Source organism: Pogona vitticeps, chromosome 2, assembly GCF_051106095.1.
Source record: "Pogona vitticeps strain Pit_001003342236 chromosome 2, PviZW2.1, whole genome shotgun sequence".
NCBI classification, from domain to species: domain Eukaryota; kingdom Metazoa; phylum Chordata; class Lepidosauria; order Squamata; family Agamidae; genus Pogona; species Pogona vitticeps.
In genome coordinates, this window is record NC_135784.1 from 23,496,201 (window position 1) to 23,518,133 (window position 21,933).

A 21,933-nucleotide genomic window follows, 5' to 3' on the forward strand; every position below is an offset into this window, starting at 1 on the left:
GCTGTATATGGTCTTTGGCTCGCTCTAGTGATCAGGTGTAGTAAATACACCCTGGAAATATATATGCACCGTATTTTCCATGTATAAGACATCCCCATGTATAAGACGCCCCTCTCCTAACCCAACATTAAGAATTCTAAACGGGACTTAGCAAGTGGAGGGGGAAGGCAGGAATCAAAGTGCTTTGGTGATTCCTGCTTTCCCCCTTCACCTTATTGTGAAGAAAGTTCTTCCCCCTCCACTTTATTCATAAGAAAGATGAGTGGGAAAGCAGAAAGTGGAGGGGGAAAGCACTTTGTTCACAAGCAAGTGTAGGGGGAAAGCAGGAATCAAAGAGCTTTCATCCCTTCTCCCCTCCTTACTTCCGTGTATAAGACGACCCTCAATTTTTAATCTAAATATTTTAGACAAAAGTATTGTCTTATACATGGAAAAATACGGTAAATACATATTTCAAGGGTTTTTAATTTATTAATTTTTATTAATACTCTATCACACTATGTAAACCACCCACAGTAGCCTGGGCAACCCAGGCCACTCTGGGCAGTTTACATAGTGCAATAGAACAGAGTATAAAAACAAAACAAAACAATACTAGGACAGTAATATAAATTAATCGATACAATACAGACAAATGAAAATAATATCAGTAAACATTAAAATAAAAATAAAGGAAAGGATGGCGGGGGTTGAACATCAGCTGTTGTATCAAGGTATAGTAGAGTCTGGGAAGGCCTGTCTAAATAAAAATGTTTTTAATGATTGCTTAAAAGTTCCCAGTGAAGGCACCAGGCGGATTTCAGGCGGGAGAGCATTCCACAGTTGAGGGGCTAACACCGAAAATGCCAGAGTTCTGGTCACTGATTTATAAGAGTCTCTCAGGGTCAAAACTCTCAACCGCCAAGCCTGGGAAAATTTTATAGGAGGGGCAGATCTGGTCAGAAGGAGGCATTTTGCCAGATAACGAGGTCCCAAACCATTTAGGGCTTTGCATATTAACACCATTACCTTGAAGCTGGCATGGAAACAAACAGGTAGCCAATGCAGATCGGCCAGGATGGGGAGATCTGTTGATGTCTCCTCACCCCACTGAGTAATCTGGCAGCCGAGTTCTAGACCTGCTGAAGTCTCCATGACAGGACCAAGGGCAGCCCCACATAGAGAGGACTGCAGTAGTCTAATCTTGAGACTACCAGTGCATGAACCGCCATGGTGAGCAACCCGGTGTCTAGGCAGCTGAGAGATCTGCCTTAGATGGAAGTAGGGAGTGCAGACTACAGATGCATCTGAGATTCCATTGACAGCACTGGGTCCAAAAGTACGCCCAAGTTGAGCACCTCATCCTTTGCAGAAAGAGAACCCCCCACAGAAAAAGAAAGGGAAGCACCCAGACCACAGACACTAGGGGCCCCACCCGCAGGATTTCTGTCTTGTCTGGGTTCAGCCTCAGTCTATTATCCTTCATCCACTGCAGTACGACATCCAGGCAGCTCTCAAGGGACGAGACGGCATCCACTGCAGAGCGATGGAAGGAGAGATAGAGCTGGGTGTGATCTACGTATTGGTGACACGAAGCTCCAAAACTCCTGATGACCTTCCCTCATATATATGTTAAATAGCACTGGAGAGAATATCCAAGCTTGTGGGGCTCCACAGTCGAGAGTCCACAGAGTGAACAACATCTCCCCAAGCTACACTCTCTGAGCCAAGGCCTGACCTCTGACCCCCATCCTGGAAAGCCTCCACAGGGGGACACCGTGGTCAAAGACTACTGATCAAAGGCTGCTGATAGATCAGGAAGAACCAACAACATTTCGCCCATCAGTCTTCCTCAAAAGGTGAATATTTCAGGGCAACCAATGCCGTCTCCGTGCCATGATGTGGCCTGAACCCAGACTGGAATGGGTCAAGGCCATTGGTCTCCTCCAGAAGCACTTGAAGCTGATCGGCCACCACTCTCTCCACCAGCATGCTCATAAAAGGGGCATTGGTAATGGGTCTATAGTTGTTTAATTACAATTTAAGTACTTTAAAGCGGAGGATAATTGAATCAGCCAATACTCATCCTGTGGATAGGGGGGATCCTAATGTACTGCTTAAAGGCTGCAAGTACAGTGGTGCCTCGCTTGACGAGGATAATCCGTTCCAGCGAAATCGCTGTAGAGCGAAATCCTCGTCAAGGAAAATTAAAAAGCCCACTGAAACGCATTGAAAACCACTCAATGCGTTCCAATGGGCTAAATACCTAATAGTTCAGCGAAGATCCTCCAGAGGATGGCCATTTTCCGATGCCTGCACAGCGAAAAATCCGCCGTAAAGCACAGCCGGGAGCCATTTTACACAGCGGGCGTCCATTTTGAAACCCAACGATCAGCTGTTTTGATCCTCGTAATGCGAAGAATCGGTTACCAAAGCAGGGAACCAATAGTCGGGAAGTGAATTTTGCACATTAAAACATCATTTTGCGACCGCAAAAACCTTATCGTCAAGCGGATCCATCGTTTAATGAGGTAATCGTTAAGTGAGGCAGCACTGTATAGCTATACAACAAGGTGGGGAAAGCCAAGTTTTTCTCTTAAGTCAGCCATGGGGCCACCTAAGTATCCCTAAAGCTGTTTTTGTGGCTCATGGTACATTCCTGTCCCCCTCATTTTCTCTCACAGCACAACCAATGAACTGGTAATGGCACCTTAAAGAGTATTAAAGAGTTTCATCTGGCATAAATGTATTCCGCACAGAAAGAAATACACGGTACGTTCCAAGCAAGCTTATGCCAAAGAAAACATTTTAGTTTTTATGGTGGCACAAGATTCTTTGTCCATGTTGCAGGTATTCTTTCAAAAGACAAAAGGAGTGTATTTTCATCCTCAGTAAAAATGTACAGAAGTGGCTGGATCGCTTTATTGAGCTGGAGCGCCTGACTGCAGAGACAATGGTTCAGAGTTCGATTCCCCCACTGGGCCTTACAGGAGAATAGTTAGCCTCTTTAGCCTTCGGCAAACTGCAGAGTCCATGGGAGAAGGGACTGGCTGAATCACTTGTAAGCACTCTACACCAAGGAAACCTTGGAAAGGGTTGCCCTAAGTTGGAACTGACTGGCCAATACACAATAATGGACAACGCACTGAGTGTGTGCTCTCCACATTCAAGGCGCTACAGTTTCAGTCCTGGAATCTTCAGTTTAAAACAACGGGGGATTGTGGCCTGGTTACACGGGTTTCCCTTGCTCAATGGAAACCACTGCTCACGCCATGGCAATGCTTGAGTACTTGTGGGAGTGCGGTGGGGCTGGACGCTTGTGACTCCAGTTCCGCTGCAGCCATGAACCTGCTCCAGCTTTTAATCTGAACTTTAACGGAGCTCTCCAGAGTGCTGAAACTGTTTTGTAGGTGGAGCAGCTGCACTGTGGATAGCTCACAAAAAGTGTGGAGTTAAATCCTGAGTGGACTTTACAGCTGCTCCCTGTAAGCAAAGGCTGTTCTTCTGAACAGCAGAATCGTCCCTATGCATGATTAACAGCACTTGGAATTAACCAGCTAAATTTAATCGTTCATATCTAGTTACACCCTTTAACCAATGGGGTTCAGGACCTAATAAAACTAGGTATTCAGTGCCAAGGCTTTGAAATAATTTGTCAATCTGTCAGCAAGTTCTCCTCTTTCCTCCTACACATCTTAATTAAAATAGTTGCCAACTAAAGGCACCCTCTCCTCCTGGAGTGGAAAGAGAAAGAGGCTTAAACCTCTCATCCTGTTTATGCAATCCTGTGGCTCGTGAGCCCTTCCTGAATGCAATTAGAGAGAAGATCCAAACATTGAACTCACCAGTGGTAAAGCGCCTTTCCTTCTTACTGTAAAAATCTCGATACGACGAGATTACGACTGGAACAACAGGAACCTGGGGGGGGGAAGCAGGAGAAGGAAGCTATTTATAAAAAGTATAAAATGCACAACAAACAAAACAAGGAACACTTCCCTTGTCGCTCAGGACTGCGAAGATGATGGCCATAAAACCCTAAACCTTTTATGTTGAAATGGCTCAAAATGCCATTAATAACTGTCTTCTGGCCACAGTGCTTAAATTGCAGTACCGCAATCAAAGAAGACTCAGTTCATGTCTTCAGTTCAATCCCGGCAGCTTCAGGTAGCCGGCTCAAGGTTGACTCAGCCTTCCATCCTTCCAAGGTCAGTAAAATGAATACCCAGCTCACAGGGCGGGGGAAAATATATAGCCTGCATAATTAACTTGTAAACTGCCCAGAGAGTGTTTTAAGCTCTATGAGATGGTATATAAGCAGCACATTTTGCTTTTGCTTTTAAAGGTACCAGGGTTTAAATCTGCATCCAAGAAGAGGTAGTAGATGTTTCCTGTAGACAATAGAAAATGGCATCAAACTCATGCCCCCAGGGAAAAAAAAGATAAAAAAAGAGTCAAAGCACCCTACGAAATCAGATAAAGCAGGATGAAGGGCGTCGAGGTCGGTGGTTCTCAACCTTTGGCTGTTTGGGACTTCAGCTCCCAGATGCCTTTCCTGGAATGACCATTTTAACTATTATCACATGTGTAATTGCTTTTAAAGTTTTAATTTATCACGATACTGAGAGAAAGCTGAAACTATTATTGTAAAGGTAAAGGTTCCCCTTGACAATTTTTGTCCAGTCGTGTTCGACTCTAGGGGGCGGTGCTCATCCCCATTTCCAAGCCGTAGAGCCAGCGTTTTGTCCGAAGACAATCTTCCGTGGTCACATGGCCAGTGCGACTTAGACACAGAACGCTGTTACCTTCCCACCGAGGTGGTCCCTATTTATCTACTCGCATTTGCATGCTTTCGAACCGCTAGGTTGGCGGGAGTTGGGACAGGCGACGAGTACTCATTCCATCGCGTGGATTCGATCTTACGACTACTTGGTCTTCTGACCCTTCAGCACAGGCTTCTGCGGTTTAGCCCGCAGCGCCACCACGTCCCTTATTATTGTAAGACTGATCAATTAATTAGTAACTGATAGTACATTCAGAGGAAAACCAGGTCTCCGGAGAATTCGACCCCGAAGCATTCACAGATAACCCTTGCAGAGGTATGGGAACATGCGCGAGCAAGGCACCCCCGGTAAGGGGGACTCTCCTTGGCTGTGTTCTGGATGACTGGAGAGAGCTCGTGGGCAGGCGATCTGGGCTTACGAAGAGGCACATGATCAAATTATACACTCAAATTTGGCCTACTGCAGTTTCTTCCTTTTTTAAAGTTAGTCCCTCCGAGAAGACCAAGAACCCGTATGGTTCTATGGATTATGTAGCTCCCCCACCGACACCGAAGCTGCAAGAATATTATAAAGTTTTAGTGGCAGCTGTTAACAAATACACTGGTGCCTCGCAAGACGATGTTAATTCGTTCCACGAAAATCGCTATCTTGTGAAAACATTGTCTTGCAAAATGCAGTTCCCATAGGAAAAACCATTTTGTGAAGCACGGACCCAGCTGTCAAAATTGCTCTCTTGCGAAAAAACGTCCCTAAAAAAAACATTTTGCGAAGCGCGGGCTCAGCTGTCAAAATCGTCGTCTTGCAAAAAACAGTAAAAAAAAGTCTTGCAAAGCACAGACTGAAACATCGTCTAGTGAAAATCTGTTTTGCGAAGCGCTATAGCGATCACAAAAAAATATAGTCTTGCGAATTAACCATTTTGCGAGGTAATCGTCTAGCGAGGCACTACTGTATAAGGAAACAGAAAAACACAAGGCAAGCGAGAAAGAAAGGGGAAACCTTGCGAGGCTCAGCAACAGGAAAGGTATCGGGACTTCCCCTTCCTCCTCTCCCGCAGCAACCTTGGAGGGGGGGTGAGGTTGAATTCAGTTCCACACAAAAGCGTAGAGGCCAGAGGGAGCAGAGTCCCTCGGCTTCCCCTGTAGTAACCAGGATAAAACAGAGGCAGAAGGAGAAACGGAAAAAGGAGAGACAAAAGTAGCTCCACATTTGGGGGGGGGGGTTGAGATGCTATGAAAATTATTTTGACTATGGAATCCCACAGAAACATGCAGGATGTAGGATGTAGATGACTTCTTGTTAGCAGAGGACCAGAGGACGTGTTTGAGAGCCTCTACTGACCTCCTCAACTTTTTTAGGATACGAAGGCTTCAGAGTTTCGAAGGACAAAGCGCAAGTTGTAAGGACAGAGGTGAGTTATTTGAAATTTTTTTATTTCGAAAGGACAGAGAAAGTTGATCATGGATAGAAAGGAGAACACTATTTCCAAAGTCAACCCCCCCCCCCCCCCGATACTAAGCGGGGCTGGCGTACATTCCTAGCCATGGCAGGATTCTGCAAAAATCTGGATTTCAAATGTTTCTGTTTTGGCAACCCCCCTCTTTATATGAGCTACTTTAAAGGGCCAGGGAATAGAGTGGAAAATACTCCATGCATGAAAAAAAGGCTTTTACGCTCATAAAGCAGAAGCTGCTCTCTGTTCCAGCACTCCGGCTGCCAGATTGTTTGCTCATGAGTGAGACGGGCTGGCACTTGGGACTCCTCACGCAGATGACTGGCAGCTGGCGAAGGCCTGTAGCTTATCTCTCTCTAAGTTGTTGGACACGGTGACTAAAGGCTGGCCCTCAGGCTTGTGAGCCGTGGCAGCCGCCATCCTTCTCACAAAGGAGGTGCACTAATTTTACTTGGGACAATTGGTAGCAGTATATATGCCCCACGCTGTAGCGATGGTGCTGGAGCGAAAGGGGGGGGCTCTGGCTTTCAACTGCTCACTGTGAGGGTTCGTGTAGGCGGGCTGTCCCTTCTCCCATAAATGGACGAGACTCTTGAGGCAAGTCAAACGGCAACGTGTTTATTTCGAACTTAACATCATTATCAACAGTTCCCATAAACGGATTCAGAGACGTCTGGAGACCCGGGTTCGGTTTGGGAGGGGTCCATAAACTATGTACAAATGGGTTAGAGTTCTCTGGGTTCCAGGGACCTGTTGAAGGCGGCACAGGTCCCGGTCCAGGGTTCGTTTCTTCTTCCAAGGAGATTAAGGGAAGGGTTTCCTCGTCTCCGCTCCAACCGTCCCATGAGGACCCATCTTCTATGGTGTAGCCCCAGGGCCCGGGTAGCCCCCCAGCTTCCTCAGTTCGGCGATGTGCCATTGGCGTTTCCTTTCCAGCTCTCGAGCCACCGCCTCCCTCTCTTCTCTGAGCTTCCTACGCCACTCTCTCGCCTCCGTCTCACCCCAGTAAGACGGACGAGGCTTCAATCCTAGCTGGCGGCGTCTCTCCGCCTCTTCATGTGGCACCCGGACTTGTTCCCACTTGTGGGTCCATGGATCCTCCATCCACACCCACTCCCAACCGCGCGGAATGTCCCTAGGTCTTCCCCTTATATCCCCCATCCCCGCCTCTATCTCCTCCCCCCTTTTTCCCGCCTGAAACCGTCCCGTTTCGCGGGCAATTCTTAACCCCTTCAGGTCCTCCTCTAAGTCTCGAGTATCTACCCCCTTGTTTAGGGTGAGGGATCCGCCGCATTCTGCCCCCCAGTCGGGGGTTTCCACTCCTTTCTCCTCCCGTCGCGGTGGGGATGGTGGGGGGGAAGTCTGTGTCTGGCTGCTATTCTTCAAGAGCAGCGGCACTCCAACCATGGCTTCCACCTTGGGAGCCTCACATACCCCCCCATCCGAGAGTGCCGCACGCTCTTCCTCGCTCCGCGCCCACGGACCCTGCCGGGAAAAATAATCTACGTTAGAGTGTTCCTTACCCTTACGGTATTGGACCTTAAATGAATAGGGTTGTAACGCTAGATACCAGCGAGTAAGCCTTGGGTTCGTTTCCTTCATGCGGTTTAACCACTGTAAGGGGGCGTGGTCCGTTACCAAGGTGAAGGGGGCTCCCTGGAGGTAATATTTCAGAGTGTGGGTGGCCCATCTTATGGCTAGCGCCTCTTTTTCTATAACAGCATATCTTTCTTCCCGGGGTTTTAACTTCCGACTCAAATAGAGAATAGGATATTCCTTACCCTCCCTAACTTGGGACAATACCGCTCCTAAACCCCTGTCCGACGCATCAGTAAATAGGGTAAAGGGATAACTGAAATCCGGGGAGAACCTGATGGGTAGTTCGCATATGATCCCCTTCAAGGTCTCAAAAGCCCTTTCCTGGGCAGGTCCCCATTTCACCTTAACTGAAGCCCCTTTTCTGGTGAGGTCCGTGAGGGGGGCAGCTATGGATGCGAACTGGGGTATGAACTGCCGGTAATAGCCAATCAGGCCCAAGAACTGCTGCACCTCCTTCTTAGTCCGTGGCTTATACCATTGCGAAATTTTGGTCACTTTTTCCTCCTGCGGCTGTACCTCTCCTTGACCTACCTTAAAGCCTAGGTATTCTACTTTGTCTACACCAATTTTGCATTTTTTGGGGTTGACGGTTAAGCCGGCTTTCCTCAACTCTTTGAGGACCCTCCGTAAGTGGGTTAGATGTTCTTCCCAACTGGTACTGAAAACAATGATGTCATCTATATACGCCGCAGCCCAGTCCCTTTGCGAATCCAACAACCGGTCCATAAGCCTCTGGAAGGTTGCGGCCGCCCCATGTAGCCCGAAGGGCATTTTAACGAATTGGAAGAGCCCCTTAGGGGTGCAAAAGGCCGTCTTCTCTCTATCTTGGGCCCTCACCGGAATTTGCCAATATCCTTTAGTTAAATCGATCGAACTCAGGTACCGGGCATTCCCCAATTTATCCAGTAAGTCTCCCACCTTGGGCATGGGATACGCATCAAACTTTGAGACTGCATTAACTTTTCTAAAATCGACACAGAATCTCAGGGACCCGTCGGGTTTGGGTACGATGACAGGAAAGCTGCGCCAGGGGCCCTTAGCAGGTTCTATAACCCCAATACTTAACATGTCTTCTACTTCCTTTTCTATTAAGGCCTTCACGTGGTGGGGCCACGTTCTACCATTCTCCCTTACCACCACCCCAGGGTCAGTTTCGATGTGGTGTTCCACCAAATTCGTTTGACCCGGGATTTTCGAAAACACCTGGGGAAATTCATCTTTCAGGGAGAGAGCTTGCTCCTTCTGGGCGGGGTTCAGGAGCTCACCCACAATGATTTCTTCATCCTCCTGCATTTGACTTACATCTGGCCCCAATTCCTCATCCGTCTCTCCATCGAAGAAGCATTCACGGTCTACCCACGCTTTTAGTAGATTTACATGAAAAACCTGCCTTTTCTTTTTCCTATCTGGGGTTTCCACTTCGTAATCTACTTCACTGAGCCGTCTCACCACCTCATACGGCCCGTGCCATTTTGCCAGAAATTTAGAAGTCTCGGTCGGCAACAACACTAATACCCTTTGTCCTGCTTCAAATTCCCTAGGTTTCACTTTCCTGTCGTAACGCTCTTTCTGTTTTTCCTGGGTTTGGGCCAGATTCTCTTGAGCCACCTCCCAGGCCAATTTCAAATTATTCCTCATCTCTACTATTTGCTGCAGGGCATTCCGTGAAGCATCTTCGCCCTCCTCCCACTTTTCCCGGATGAGGTCCAGCACCCCCCTAGGTTTCCTCCCGTACAACAATTCAAATGGCGAGAAACCCGTCGAAGACTGAGGGGCTTCCCGTACTGCAAACATTAGAGGGTTAACAAACATATGCCATTTCTTGGGGTGTTCCATCGCCACTTTTCTCAACATCCCCTTCAGAGTCCGGTTGAACCTTTCCACCAAGCCGTTGGCCTGGGGATGATAAATAGAAGTCCGGAGGGGCTTGACCCCCAATAGTTCCCACATTTGCTTAAACGTTAAACTCATGAAATTGGTTCCCTGGTCCGTTAGTACCTCCTTCGGGAACCCCACCCTCGAAAATACCCCCAAAAGCTCTTTGGCCAGCACTTTCGCCGTTGTTGACCTCAAAGGGAGGGCCTCTGGGTATCTCGTCGCATAGTCAATTATCACCAATACGTACTGATGCCCCCCTTCCGACTTGGTGAGGGGCCCCACAATGTCCATGGCAATACGGTCAAAGGGCCTATCCACCAACGGCATGGGTACCAGGCCCGCCCCCGGGCCGGTCTTAGGCTGTGTTAGCTGGCATTTGGGACAGGATTTGCAATAATCTTCCACGTGCTTCACCATGTCTGGCCAAAAGAACCTTCGGCGGATGCGGGCCAACGTTTTCTGTGCGGCCAGATGACCAGCCACTGGCAAATCGTGGGCCCAGTGCATAACCCAGCTCCTCAAGTGGTCGGGGACTACCAGGGTTGACTCCTCCCCCTGTTCCCCTCTTCGTATCTGATACAGCAGTCCTCGTCGCACCTCAAACCCTTCCCCATTCACTGGGGTCTCCCCTTCGGGGTAGGCTTTTTGGAAACAAGGCCTTAGGGAAGGGTCGTCTTGTTGCAGGCCCCTTACTTGATCTCTGGACAACTGCATTATCTCTCCTTCCCCTTCTCCCTCGTCTCGTTCGCCGACCAGTCCGTCCTCTGCTCGTCGTGCCAGGTCCTCCAGGCCTGGCCAGTCCCTGCCCAACAACATCTCGCGGGTTAAGCCAGGAACAACTCCCACTTCCAAGATTGCCTCCTGGGTCCCGATAGTCACGTTTGCCCTGGCCGTATCATATTCTTTGGCGTCCACGTGGATGCACCTTACTACCACCGTTTCCCCTAGTCTTGGTCCCTCTAGTTCTCGTACCAGCGACCGGGTGCACCCAGTGTCTATTAGGGCCCTTTTTCTCTGTCCATTAACCTCGGCATTCACCACCCACCCGGGATGGAACTTCTCACCCACCTTAGCGGCGTTCGCGTAAATGTTAGCCCACGCATACTCTTCGGCTGGGCAGAATTTCCGGATGTGCCCGAACTGGCCGCAGCCGAAGCAGGCGGTCATTTTCTCCTTCCCCTGGTTCCAGGTGGGGGCTAGCTTGCTCTTTGCCGGGTCGGTCGTGATCGTTGGGCGAGGGATCCGTGACCCAGTTGGATTCACATACTCGACACGGTCGGGACCTTGTTTTTTCGGTGTCGTCATCGGGGTTCCTCGTGGAGCTCCTGCGTTTACCGCCTCCGCCATCTTGTCCTTGCTCCGGGGTTTCTCTCCCCCTGTTGCAGGGCGATTCGACCATGGATCTTCTGCTCCTAGATAGTCCTCTAGTAACGTCACAGCGCCCTCTACCGATGTGGGTTTGTGTTTCACTACCCAGTTCCTGGGTCCGGAGTTCAATGTTGATACCAATTGTTCCAGTATCATTAATTCCAACACCTGTTCTGCCGTTTTTCCCTTCGGTTGTACCCATCTCGTAGCGTTTACCCGCATCTTTTGCGCCACCGTCCGCGGGTGTATGCCCGGCTTTAGTCGCAATTCTCTAAATCGTCTGCGGTAGGCCTCCTCATTCAGATTCAGCGTGTTGAGGATCGCCGTTTTGACCTTTTCATAATCCCCTGCGTCTTCCGGGTCTAACGTGTCCACTATTTCCTGAGGCAAGCCCGTCAGGTAAGGTGTGACAATTAGAGCCCACTGGTCCTTCGGCCATTGCGCTGACACCGCCACTCGTTCAAATATATTCAGGAACGCCGCCGGGTCGTCTTGGGGACCCATCTTTTGGAGTTTGATCGGTGGGCGGTGTGCGATTACCCCTCTTCCTTCCGCAGTTGGTGTCTTGGCCGACGACCCTATTTGCGTTCTGCTGAGTTGATCTATGATGAGCTTCTGCTGATCCGCTAGTTGTTTCATCAATGCTTCTTGCCCTTCCGTTATGTGTCGTATCCATCCTTCCGTTTCTTGCATGGTAGACAGCCCCCCGCGTTGGGCGCCAATATGTGAGGGTTCGTGTAGGCGGGCTGTCCCTTCTCCCATAAATGGACGAGACTCTTGAGGCAAGTCAAACGGCAACGTGTTTATTTCGAACTTAACATCATTATCAACAGTTCCCATAAACGGATTCAGAGACGTCTGGAGACCCGGGTTCGGTTTGGGAGGGGTCCATAAACTATGTACAAATGGGTTAGAGTTCTCTGGGTTCCAGGGACCTGTTGAAGGCGGCACAGGTCCCGGTCCAGGGTTCGTTTCTTCTTCCAAGGAGATTAAGGGAAGGGTTTCCTCGTCTCCGCTCCAACCGTCCCATGAGGACCCATCTTCTATGGTGTAGCCCCAGGGCCCGGGTAGCCCCCCAGCTTCCTCAGTTCGGCGATGTGCCATTGGCGTTTCCTTTCCAGCTCTCGAGCCACCGCCTCCCTCTCTTCTCTGAGCTTCCTACGCCACTCTCTCGCCTCCGTCTCACCCCAGTAAGACGGACGAGGCTTCAATCCTAGCTGGCGGCGTCTCTCCGCCTCTTCATGTGGCACCCGGACTTGTTCCCACTTGTGGGTCCATGGATCCTCCATCCACACCCACTCCCAACCGCGCGGAATGTCCCTAGGTCTTCCCCTTATATCCCCCATCCCCGCCTCTATCTCCTCCCCCCTTTTTCCCGCCTGAAACCGTCCCGTTTCGCGGGCAATTCTTAACCCCTTCAGGTCCTCCTCTAAGTCTCGAGTATCTACCCCCTTGTTTAGGGTGAGGGATCCGCCGCATTCTGCCCCCCAGTCGGGGGTTTCCACTCCTTTCTCCTCCCGTCGCGGTGGGGATGGTGGGGGGGAAGTCTGTGTCTGGCTGCTATTCTTCAAGAGCAGCGGCACTCCAACCATGGCTTCCACCTTGGGAGCCTCACACTCACCTTAGCAAATATCAATTATTGCTTCTGGATAGCCCTGGAGTTACAACTCATAACGAGTACGTGTCTGAACCCTGCCACCCTTCTGCCCTCACCTTAAGTAGACTCTGATACGGTTGAGGCACAACTGCCGCAGACCTCAGCCCAGAACGTGGAACTGGTCGCACTTACCCACACCCTAACATTGGCCCAGGGCCGGCAAGTAAATGTCTACGCAGACTCCCGTTATGCTTTTGGAGTGTTGCCTGCTTTTGGGGGACTCTGGAGAAATCGGGGATTCGGTACAGTAGGAGGAGAGGAGATGAAACATTTGAAAGAGGGCAAGGCTCTGTTGGAACCTGGGCACTTTGGTTCCGCTGTTTGCGTCTATGCCTGATTCCTCGCCAGGGAATTTTAGAACCCCGATCTGGCCAGTAACAATTGTGTTTTCAGTCTAGTTTGTTTTAATCATTTGCGAGCTGCTTTGTCCCCACACTGGGAAAAAGGTGGCATAGAAAGAAAATGAATAAATAAATTAAGTAAAACGAGCTTTATGAGTTAGAAAACACTCAAGTCAATCCCTTGTCTACCTCCTCATTCTGAGAACCTCAAAAGTTGGTGTGGAAGGGTTACGCGCACGCACGGAAACACACACACAAAAGGCAAAATAACAGCCTTAGAAAGGAACACAACCCACATGTTTACAGTGGATGGACATCAATTCTGTGTTGGAGTGTGCACATCAATGGTGTCCCAGTATGCAGCGGGTGATTCTGCCAATCACTCAGTTCTACCGGATATTCGGTCGCTATTGTGCACTGGTCACTCCCTGTCTCTCTTCTCTCTTGCGTTCCTTCTTCCTTGAAGAAAGGCCCTTTTCCAAGATGGAGCTTGCCTGAGCCACATGCACTCTGATGGCTCTCTCTCTCTCTCTCTCCATCCACACTTGCATCCATGCCATCCAGCTTTAGGGGGTGGTTTACCCAGTTTAGAAATATTCAACAAAGCTAAAGAAACTTGCCTGGAATATGTAAGACAAACAACCTTCTTTCTTTTTCCACTCAATTGCTACATTTTGACCTTTGCTACTGAAACACTAAAGTCTGTAGTTAATAAACCTTTTTAATATTTCAACATTCTGAACCTCCAGAATGGGCTGGTTCATTCTGCGGAACGGAGAGACGCTTCCTGAGGAGAGGAAGGTGTGCCTGCTCCAAAAAAGTGTTTGGACTACAACTCCCACCATCCCTAGTCTGTGGAAAAGGATGCTGGGAGTTATGGTTTAACAGCCTTCACAGAGTCACCTATCTCTGAAGAGGCAGGAAGAAGGAAAAGTAAAAAGAGCAGCCACTCCTTCTCCAAAGCTCGGAAAGATGACCTGCTTCTTTGGACTACATTTCCCAGAATCCCTCCAACCAGAAACACTGGATGGAGGGATTCTGGGAAATGTAGTCCAAAGAAAGCGCCCTCTTCCCAGCACTGCCCACGTCACTTACCTGGGCTTGCACAGCCAAATGGAAGGCACCCCGTTTGAAGGGCAACATGGAGCCGCTGTGGTTCCTGGTCCCCTCGGGGAAAACCCAGAGCCGGACCTGCAAGGGGGGAAAGGAGTGAGGTTTTCCCTTCAGAAATCTATGGGTCTGTGGAGTGGACAGTGGTGCAAGCCCCCCCCCCCCCGTTGCCAGGCCATCATCACTCTCCCACCCAGGACCCAAAGAAAGGACTGGCCTAACAGCAGATCATCATCATCATCATCATCATCATCTTAGAACTGCAGAGCTGGAAGGACCACCAAGCCCAGCCCCCGTCAGGGAAGCACAGTGGGGGAATCGAACCCCCAACCTCTGGCTCCACAACCAGGTACTTTAAAACCAGAGGTCCCCAAACCCCGGTCTGAGACCTGGCAGCGGTCCACGACCTATCCAAGACCGGGCCACGGACACAGATTTCCTACCCCCCCACGAAACGCAGTTGCGCGCATGCACATGAGTGTGTTCCGCCCCCTTAACTTGCGCTGTGTGCATGCGTGCAGGGCGACCCCCGCAAGTGCCATCATGCGCATGAGCACGAGTGTGTTCCACCGCTGTCAGCGCACACATGTGCATGTGTGCGAGTGCCCCCAAGTGCGATGTGTGTATGCGCACACGCAAGTTCCGCCCCCTACAAGCGTACCACACACACCCAACCGGTCCGCAGTTGGGAAAAGGTCGGGGTCCACTGCTTTAAACCACTGAGCTAGAGGCATTTATCACTATTTGATACAGTCAGGGGCACAAAAGCTGTTCCGGAGGTAAAGAGTCAGTGTGGCTGATTTGAAACTGTTCCCATCTTCCCCTCTCACACAAACATAATCAGAATATCGGCCAACACAGCTTGCCGAGGGAAAGCCAAACCCTGCTTTGTGGCAAAGGTGTGTGTGTGGGGGGGAGAGAGCAGGGTTGGTCCTGCCTCCCGCTCATCATCACCCCCCTTAGTCACAAGACCTCTGTCAGCCGACGTCTTCTGTCATGAAAGGGAAGGGTGCTGACTAATACAGGCGGCATCACAACTCCTGACAATGGGAATAAAACCAACACCATCACAAAACCTGAGGGAAAGTGCTGATTTTGAAAAACCCAGGATTCCCCACATCAGGCAAACAACAAAATATAAATATAAACATTTATTTCCCAGTGACTCGGCAAGGCCAGGGGTTTCTGAAAATCACAGCCACAGACATTTTAAAAATTGCTAACTTCTGGAAGGGTAGCCCAAAACAAAACAAAATGAAATCTATGCTCCCAGCCCTGGATAAAAGAGCTGACTGTATACGGCTGGCCAGCCATTTACACAGGCACAGAGCGAGTGCAATTTAAGACTGCTGTGGGGCCCGAGTTCAATCTTTCACTCATCCATGCCACGCCCTGGGCCATTTCAGCGTGACCCACCTCACAGGGCTGTTGTTAAAGGAGAAGCAAGATATGAATGCCACCGGTAACTCCACCCCTCCGTTTCTTCCTGCCCACCCTCTACCCCCCCACACACCATGCCCACGTCTGCCCCACCCATGGGACTCACGTTCTCGCTCAGCATCGTTTGGGCAGCCTCGGACATGACGCTGATGGCGTCGTCGGTCTTTTTGCGGTTGATAAAGATGATGCCCCCGAGCCAACAGGCCAATCCCACCGTGCCCATGTACATCAGCTCCTTCTTGGCGATGGGCACACATCGGTCTGGCAGCACCTCCATCAGCCCTTCGGAGGGAGAAAGAAAGAAAAGAGGGAGACGGCTAGGTCACCCACAGACCAGCAGACCCCTTTGGGCCAAGAGAGTCATCAAGGGAGGACCGCAAAACGATTGATTGATTTTATTTAAAACATTTTTACCCTGCCTTTCTCCTTAAAAAGGACCCTTAAATAAAATGTTCAGCCAGTCAGTAGAAGACAAGACTCTTACACTTGGTGAAATCGGGGCCTGAGGTTCTGTGTCCTCTTCGTCCTCAATTCTTCGACTTTTTCTACTGCCTCTTTTGAACCTACTCTTTCCATTTAAAAAACTGGTACCTGAAGTCACTCCTGTTTTCTGCTTCCCTCCTCATCCTTTTTTCCTTGTATGCCGAGTCCTCCAATAGTTAACTCACAGGCCGGAATCATCCTATTATTACCAAATTTCTATAAATAACTTTGTGTGCCCTTCTAGTTGAAAACAGGGAGGAAAATGTTTTAAATAAGCAACTATGGAATCATGTTCTCCGACTTGTGTTTGGAAAAACATTGACCATGGCCAGGGCAGGCTAAAAGAAAACTCTTGCAAATGCATACACGCTAAACTTGCACGCTAAGCTTCTTCCTACCTCCCAGAGGATGTGCTGTCCCAAACACTCACCTTACAGCCCATTCTCCATCTACATTCCTTGTTGCATTCGAAGTTTTGGGGACCCACCAACTTTGCCCCCATCAAGCTAGAAAACCGTTACTTGCCCATACCCAGGCTAGCTCTCCTGGGATGCCCAGTGGGGTATCGAACTCCCAAACTATGGCGCTGCAGCCAGATATCCAACACAGTGAATTATACAGCTAGCTACATACATAACTACCTTTGTGTGTTTATGGGGAAACCGTATAGTTTTGAGTTTTTTTTAAAACTGTAATATTCAGCAACAGAGTTGCCATCCAGTTTAAAGAAGCCAATTGATTGTACGAGTTTTGAGTTGCGTAGTTTAAAAAAAAATCATACCACTGTAAATCTGGGAGGAGACAGTGAGGGTCACCTAAGTCCATCTCCTGCCGAAACAGGAAGTTCATAGAGAAAACACCCCTGATAGATGGCTGATGGTTAGTTAAAAACTAAAAATACAGTTTTAATTAGTTAAATTTGTGGTTCCCAACTACAGTATTTGTAACTGCCATATATAAGCTACAAGGCTACAATGTTTACTTGATCCAGTATGTCTGATTAATCAAGAAGCAGGTCATCATCATCATCATCATCATCATCATCATCATCATCATCATCATCATTATTATTATTATTATTATTATTATTATTATTATTATTATTATTATTATTAATGTGTCTTGGCTGAGATTTGAGGCAGCGAATGTGGAACATAAGGGCAGTTCTGTAAGCACAACAGCTGCCCTGGCAGGTTTCTCCTCGCGTGTCCAGTCTTGCACTGGTTGTGTAACTGGGCACACTAAGAGGAGTCTGCTAGAGTGGTAGGAAGACTTGCACATGTGCGTGTGTGTGTGCGCGCACACACACACACACACACAGAGGAACAAATGTCGGTTTGGAAATGATGCCTGGTATGATGCATTCAAACCTCTGAGCACTCATAAACTACACCAGCCTTTGCCATCCTGACAACTTTCAGAAAGGTCAGACTACAACTCCCATATGCCCCACTCAATGCAGCCATGGTGGCTGGGGAATGATGGGATTTGGGGGACAGAGTTTTTATTCTGGCTAAGGACAAAGTTAAAAAAAATTAAAAAAAAAAAAGAAAACGTTTCTCCATTTCCAGCATTATTTTTCTCCCATGCAATTTAACTAATTAAAATAAATGTAGATTGCAGCTAATTCCATCTGTCAGGAATCCTTTCACCTATAGATTTCCTTGCGGGAGGTGGACTAGATCACCCACATGTTCTTGGACTAAAGCTCCCAGAAGCCTTCATCACTAGCTGTGCTGGCCAGGATTTCTGGGAGTTGTAGCCCGAGGAATCACCGGACCGGATTATCTCTTAAAATGATGTGACTTTAAAATCTATACGACTCAAAACACATACAATCAACCAGCTCCTTCAATGGCACGACACTACTATAACTGAGTAGGATGGTTTAAAAAACAAACAAACAAACAAACCCCAAACCACACAGTTTTCCCACAAAAAAACATTGATACAGAGATAGTAATGCAAAGGGTTCTGTTCCTGCCCTTCCCGGTCTCCTTTTTCCCGCAATACCCAGCAAGTCGAGTGAGCTCTGATGGTTGGACACGACCACGTAAGGCTCCTTGATATTAAAGTTCTCCGTTCCCCGCACGTCGATCTTGATCCCGTACAGATATTTCACATGCAGCATCATGAACCGGATTATCCTGGGGATTAAAAGAGAGGTTAAGAAAGCTTATTAAAACTCTCCCTCAGATTTCAGTGTGTCACAGTTATGTCCATCAACGGGGAAATCACATCCTCTTTCATTGGCAGGAGACTGTCGGGCACAGGGGCTCAACAAGAATGAGGGTGGGGAGCGCCTCAACGCTGGAGGCATTCAATTTATTTATTTATTTATTTGATTTCTATCCCGCCCATCTGATCTAATAGACCACTCTGAGCGGCTTCCAATAAAAAGGAACATATACAATAAATAATAATAATATTACAAATAGACAGACATATATAAGAATATAGGGAATAATAAATAAAGAAGAAAATTAGGTATTGACAGGAGGGAAGGCCTGGACATACAACCATGTTTTTACTTGGCTCTTAAAAGTACCCAGCGTAGGGGCTGCCCGAATCGCCGGAGGAAGGTTATTCCAGAGGCGAGGAGCCACAGCCGAGAAGGCCCTATTTCGTGTTCATTCATTCAAGAGAAATTGGACTGCCATCGGTCAGATCTGCTCTGATTTGGATTCCTGCCTTTAGCAGGAGGTTGGACCCGATGGCCTACTATAGACCCCTTCTAAAACTACTATTCTATGATGCTTGGTTCAGTTGCCACAGAAGACTACCAGCTGCCTACAGGAAGCCTGCCAGCTTGACACGGGAGAGCAAATGCACCTTCCGACCTTCTGCTCTTCAGCCCACGATGAGTCCTGGCAGACACACTCTGGTACAGTGGACCCTCGACTTACAGACAGCTTGACTTACAGACTTTTCGAGTTACAGACTTCTCTGGCTGCAAAATTTAGATTCGACTTGCAGCCGGAGAATCGACTTACGGACCAGAAAAAAACCAACATGGAATAAAAATAGAATAAAAACCACTGGTTATGGGATTAATCGGTTTTCAGTGCATTGTAGGTCAATGGAGATTCGACTTACAGACTTTTCAACTTGCAGCCACCATTCCAATACAGATTAATTCCTTAAGTAGAGGGTCCACTGTAAATTGCAACGCTGGTTATGGCCCAAACTACATATATCCCCCTTTTAAACTGGTGGTCAACTAACTCACTTTAGTTGTAGAAGGGGTAGCCATGTTAGTCTGTGCCAGCATTAGAGGTGAAAACAAAATGTAAATAAAAATTTAATTCTTTTTAATTTTGTTTTCAGCTATAACTAACTGCTTGAGGCTTCCACAAGATGTGGAATGCTGGGGCTCCCCCTAGAGGCCGGCGTCTCTCAATGGCGCTTCCTTTCCCCCTTCTAATTCTCCAGCCGCCACCCCCTCGAAGCAAAACCGAAAGGCTTTTAAAACAATAACAATTTTAAAAAGGAATGAGAAGTTCGAACCACAACTCAGGGCTTTAACAAAACTGGTTGCTTTTCCAGCACTTTTGGTCAAGAAACCCACAGGAGAAAAGAGCAAGTTTCAAAAGGGGGTGAAATGTTTTGTGATAATACCCTCCCACCCGAGCCTTTGGCTGAATTTTCACAGGTTTGCTGCCTGTTCGCTGCAGCAACTTTCTAGAGATGAGAAAAGTTACTTCATGGACCACAATTCTCAGAATCTCAATGGAGCCATACAGGCTAGTTCTTGTTAGTACTGAGCAGAAGGTGGATATGATGGACCACTTTTGAACCCTTAAAAGCCTATGATGAGACAATCTGTAATGAAACAAAGGACGGCGCTGGGAGATTAAATTCCAAGCTCAGAAAGGAATAAATCAGCTGCTGCTGAAAGAACGTCTAGTTGTAGAACTTGAGTAAAGCTGAAGAAGAGCACTAAAATATAATGTAAAAAAGGATTCCAGAAGAATTTAAAGACCATATAAAAACTGATGCACATTATTAAGTTGACTCTGAACCAGAAGAGCTGTGGATTGTAAGCAGAGATACTTATCAGGAAAGAAAGCAAAAAGACTAAAGAAAAGTCCCAGTGGAGGAGGACTGATAAAACTTGCATCGTTAAGGAGAATAAAAAGTGAAAGGTGACAAAGGTACTCAAATTTGTGAATGTGACATTTCATTGGCTTGCACACAGGGACAAAGAGAACCGGTTACAACAACCATTAGGAGAAGGGGAAAGCAACCCCCCCCAAAAAAAAAGGAGAAGATTTTTTTCCATAAGACTGAAAAAAATAAATCAAAGGGAAATTGAAAATGAGTAGGGATGCAGAAAGATCTACAGGGAATATAGTATTTGATCATGATAAAACGAAGGGAAAATGGAAGCAATATATTGAAGAATTATACAGAATTGATCCAAGGATGACAAGTGTCTTCGATAAAGAATCATTTGATGAAAAAGCAGCCATTTTCAAAACACTGAAAGGGATAAATCATCAGGAGTAGATGCCATACCAACAGATCTTGATCATGCTACACAGGCAGGGTTTGTCAAAATCCTAACAAGAATGTGCCAATAAAGAACTCAAAACAATGACTGGAAATATTTGATATACATCCTACTTCCAAAGAAACAGGATCCCACAAAGGGCAATACAGTGGTGCCTCGCTTAACGATTTTAATTGGTGCCAAAAAAACCATCGCTATGGGAAAACATCACTAAGCAAAACGCGTTTTCCCATAGAGATGCATTGAAAACCAGATAATCTGTTCCAATAGGAACGGATTGCCGTCCTTAAGCGAAAATCGCCATAGGAAAAATCGCTAAGCGAAACGCGGTTCCCCAATTGAAATGCATTGAAACCTATTCAATGCATTTCAATGGGGGGAAAAATTTACAACAAATTCAAAAAGAGTCAGAACAAAGTCAAATTAGTTTAACAAAGGGTTTATTAAGTGCACTTATGATTTCAAGCATTCTAAACCTTTTAAAAACATTTTAAACATTTAAAAGACAGCGAACATGAGGCTGTCAAAACCATCGTTAAGCAAAACAGGGGGACCCAAACTGTCATCACTATACGAATCAAGGTCCCAAACATCGCTATGCGAAAATCGCCCACAGGAAACATCGTTAAACGGAGCGCAAGATCGCTCCGGAAAACTAATTGTTAAGCAATTACATCGTTAAATGAAGCAATCGCTAAGTGAGGCACCACTGTATTTATAAGACTACTACATTAATTTCCCATGCAAGCAAAGTGATATTCAAGATTTTACAACACAGACTTTTAAATTTATGATGCAAGAGCTGCCAAATGCTAAAAGCTGGATTCAGAAAACGAGGCACTAGAGAATGCAAACAAGTATGTTTGGCTGCTAGAACATGCCAAATGAAGAATATCAGTTGGTGCTTTATGGAATACAATAAAGGTTTTGACTGCATGGGTCATGAAATTTTATAGGTTGTTCTATAAAAAGAGAGGTGTGCCCCAGCATTTGATTGTCTTGATATGTAATCTGTCACATGTTATTAACATGATACAATATAGAGAAAGACAGCAGTGAAGGCACCATAACAAGGTGTGTTTTATCTCTTCATTTAATCTACAGTACATGCAGAATGTGTTGCACAAAAAGCTCTATTAGATTCAGAGGAAGGAGGATTGAAAATACTAGAGCAAACATCAGCAGCTGTTACCACGTTACTACATTAAGGTGGAGTACCACAGGACACGAAGGATGCAAACATTGTCACATTGTATAAGAACAAAGGAGACAGGGGTAACTGCAATAACTACCGTGGCATCTCTCTTCTTAGCGTTGTAGGGAAGCTGCTT

The 21,933-nt window shown here is 47.4% G+C and overlaps 1 protein-coding gene across 2 annotated transcripts in view; it reads right to left on the reverse strand.

The window, feature by feature from the left end:
- AGPAT1 (1-acylglycerol-3-phosphate O-acyltransferase 1) overlaps nt 1–21,933 on the reverse strand; it is a 79,895-nt gene that overhangs the window by 2,758 nt on the left and 55,204 nt on the right. For both annotated transcript variants that reach the window (XM_072988604.2, XM_072988605.2), the window contains exons 3-6: nt 18,103–18,236; nt 15,713–15,888; nt 14,152–14,247; nt 3,825–3,897 (exon numbers count right to left, since the gene is read on the reverse strand). In XM_072988604.2, the coding sequence (XP_072844705.1) occupies nt 3,825–3,897; nt 14,152–14,247; nt 15,713–15,888; nt 18,103–18,236 (479 nt within the window). The remainder of the gene's footprint in view (nt 1–3,824; nt 3,898–14,151; nt 14,248–15,712; nt 15,889–18,102; nt 18,237–21,933) is intronic.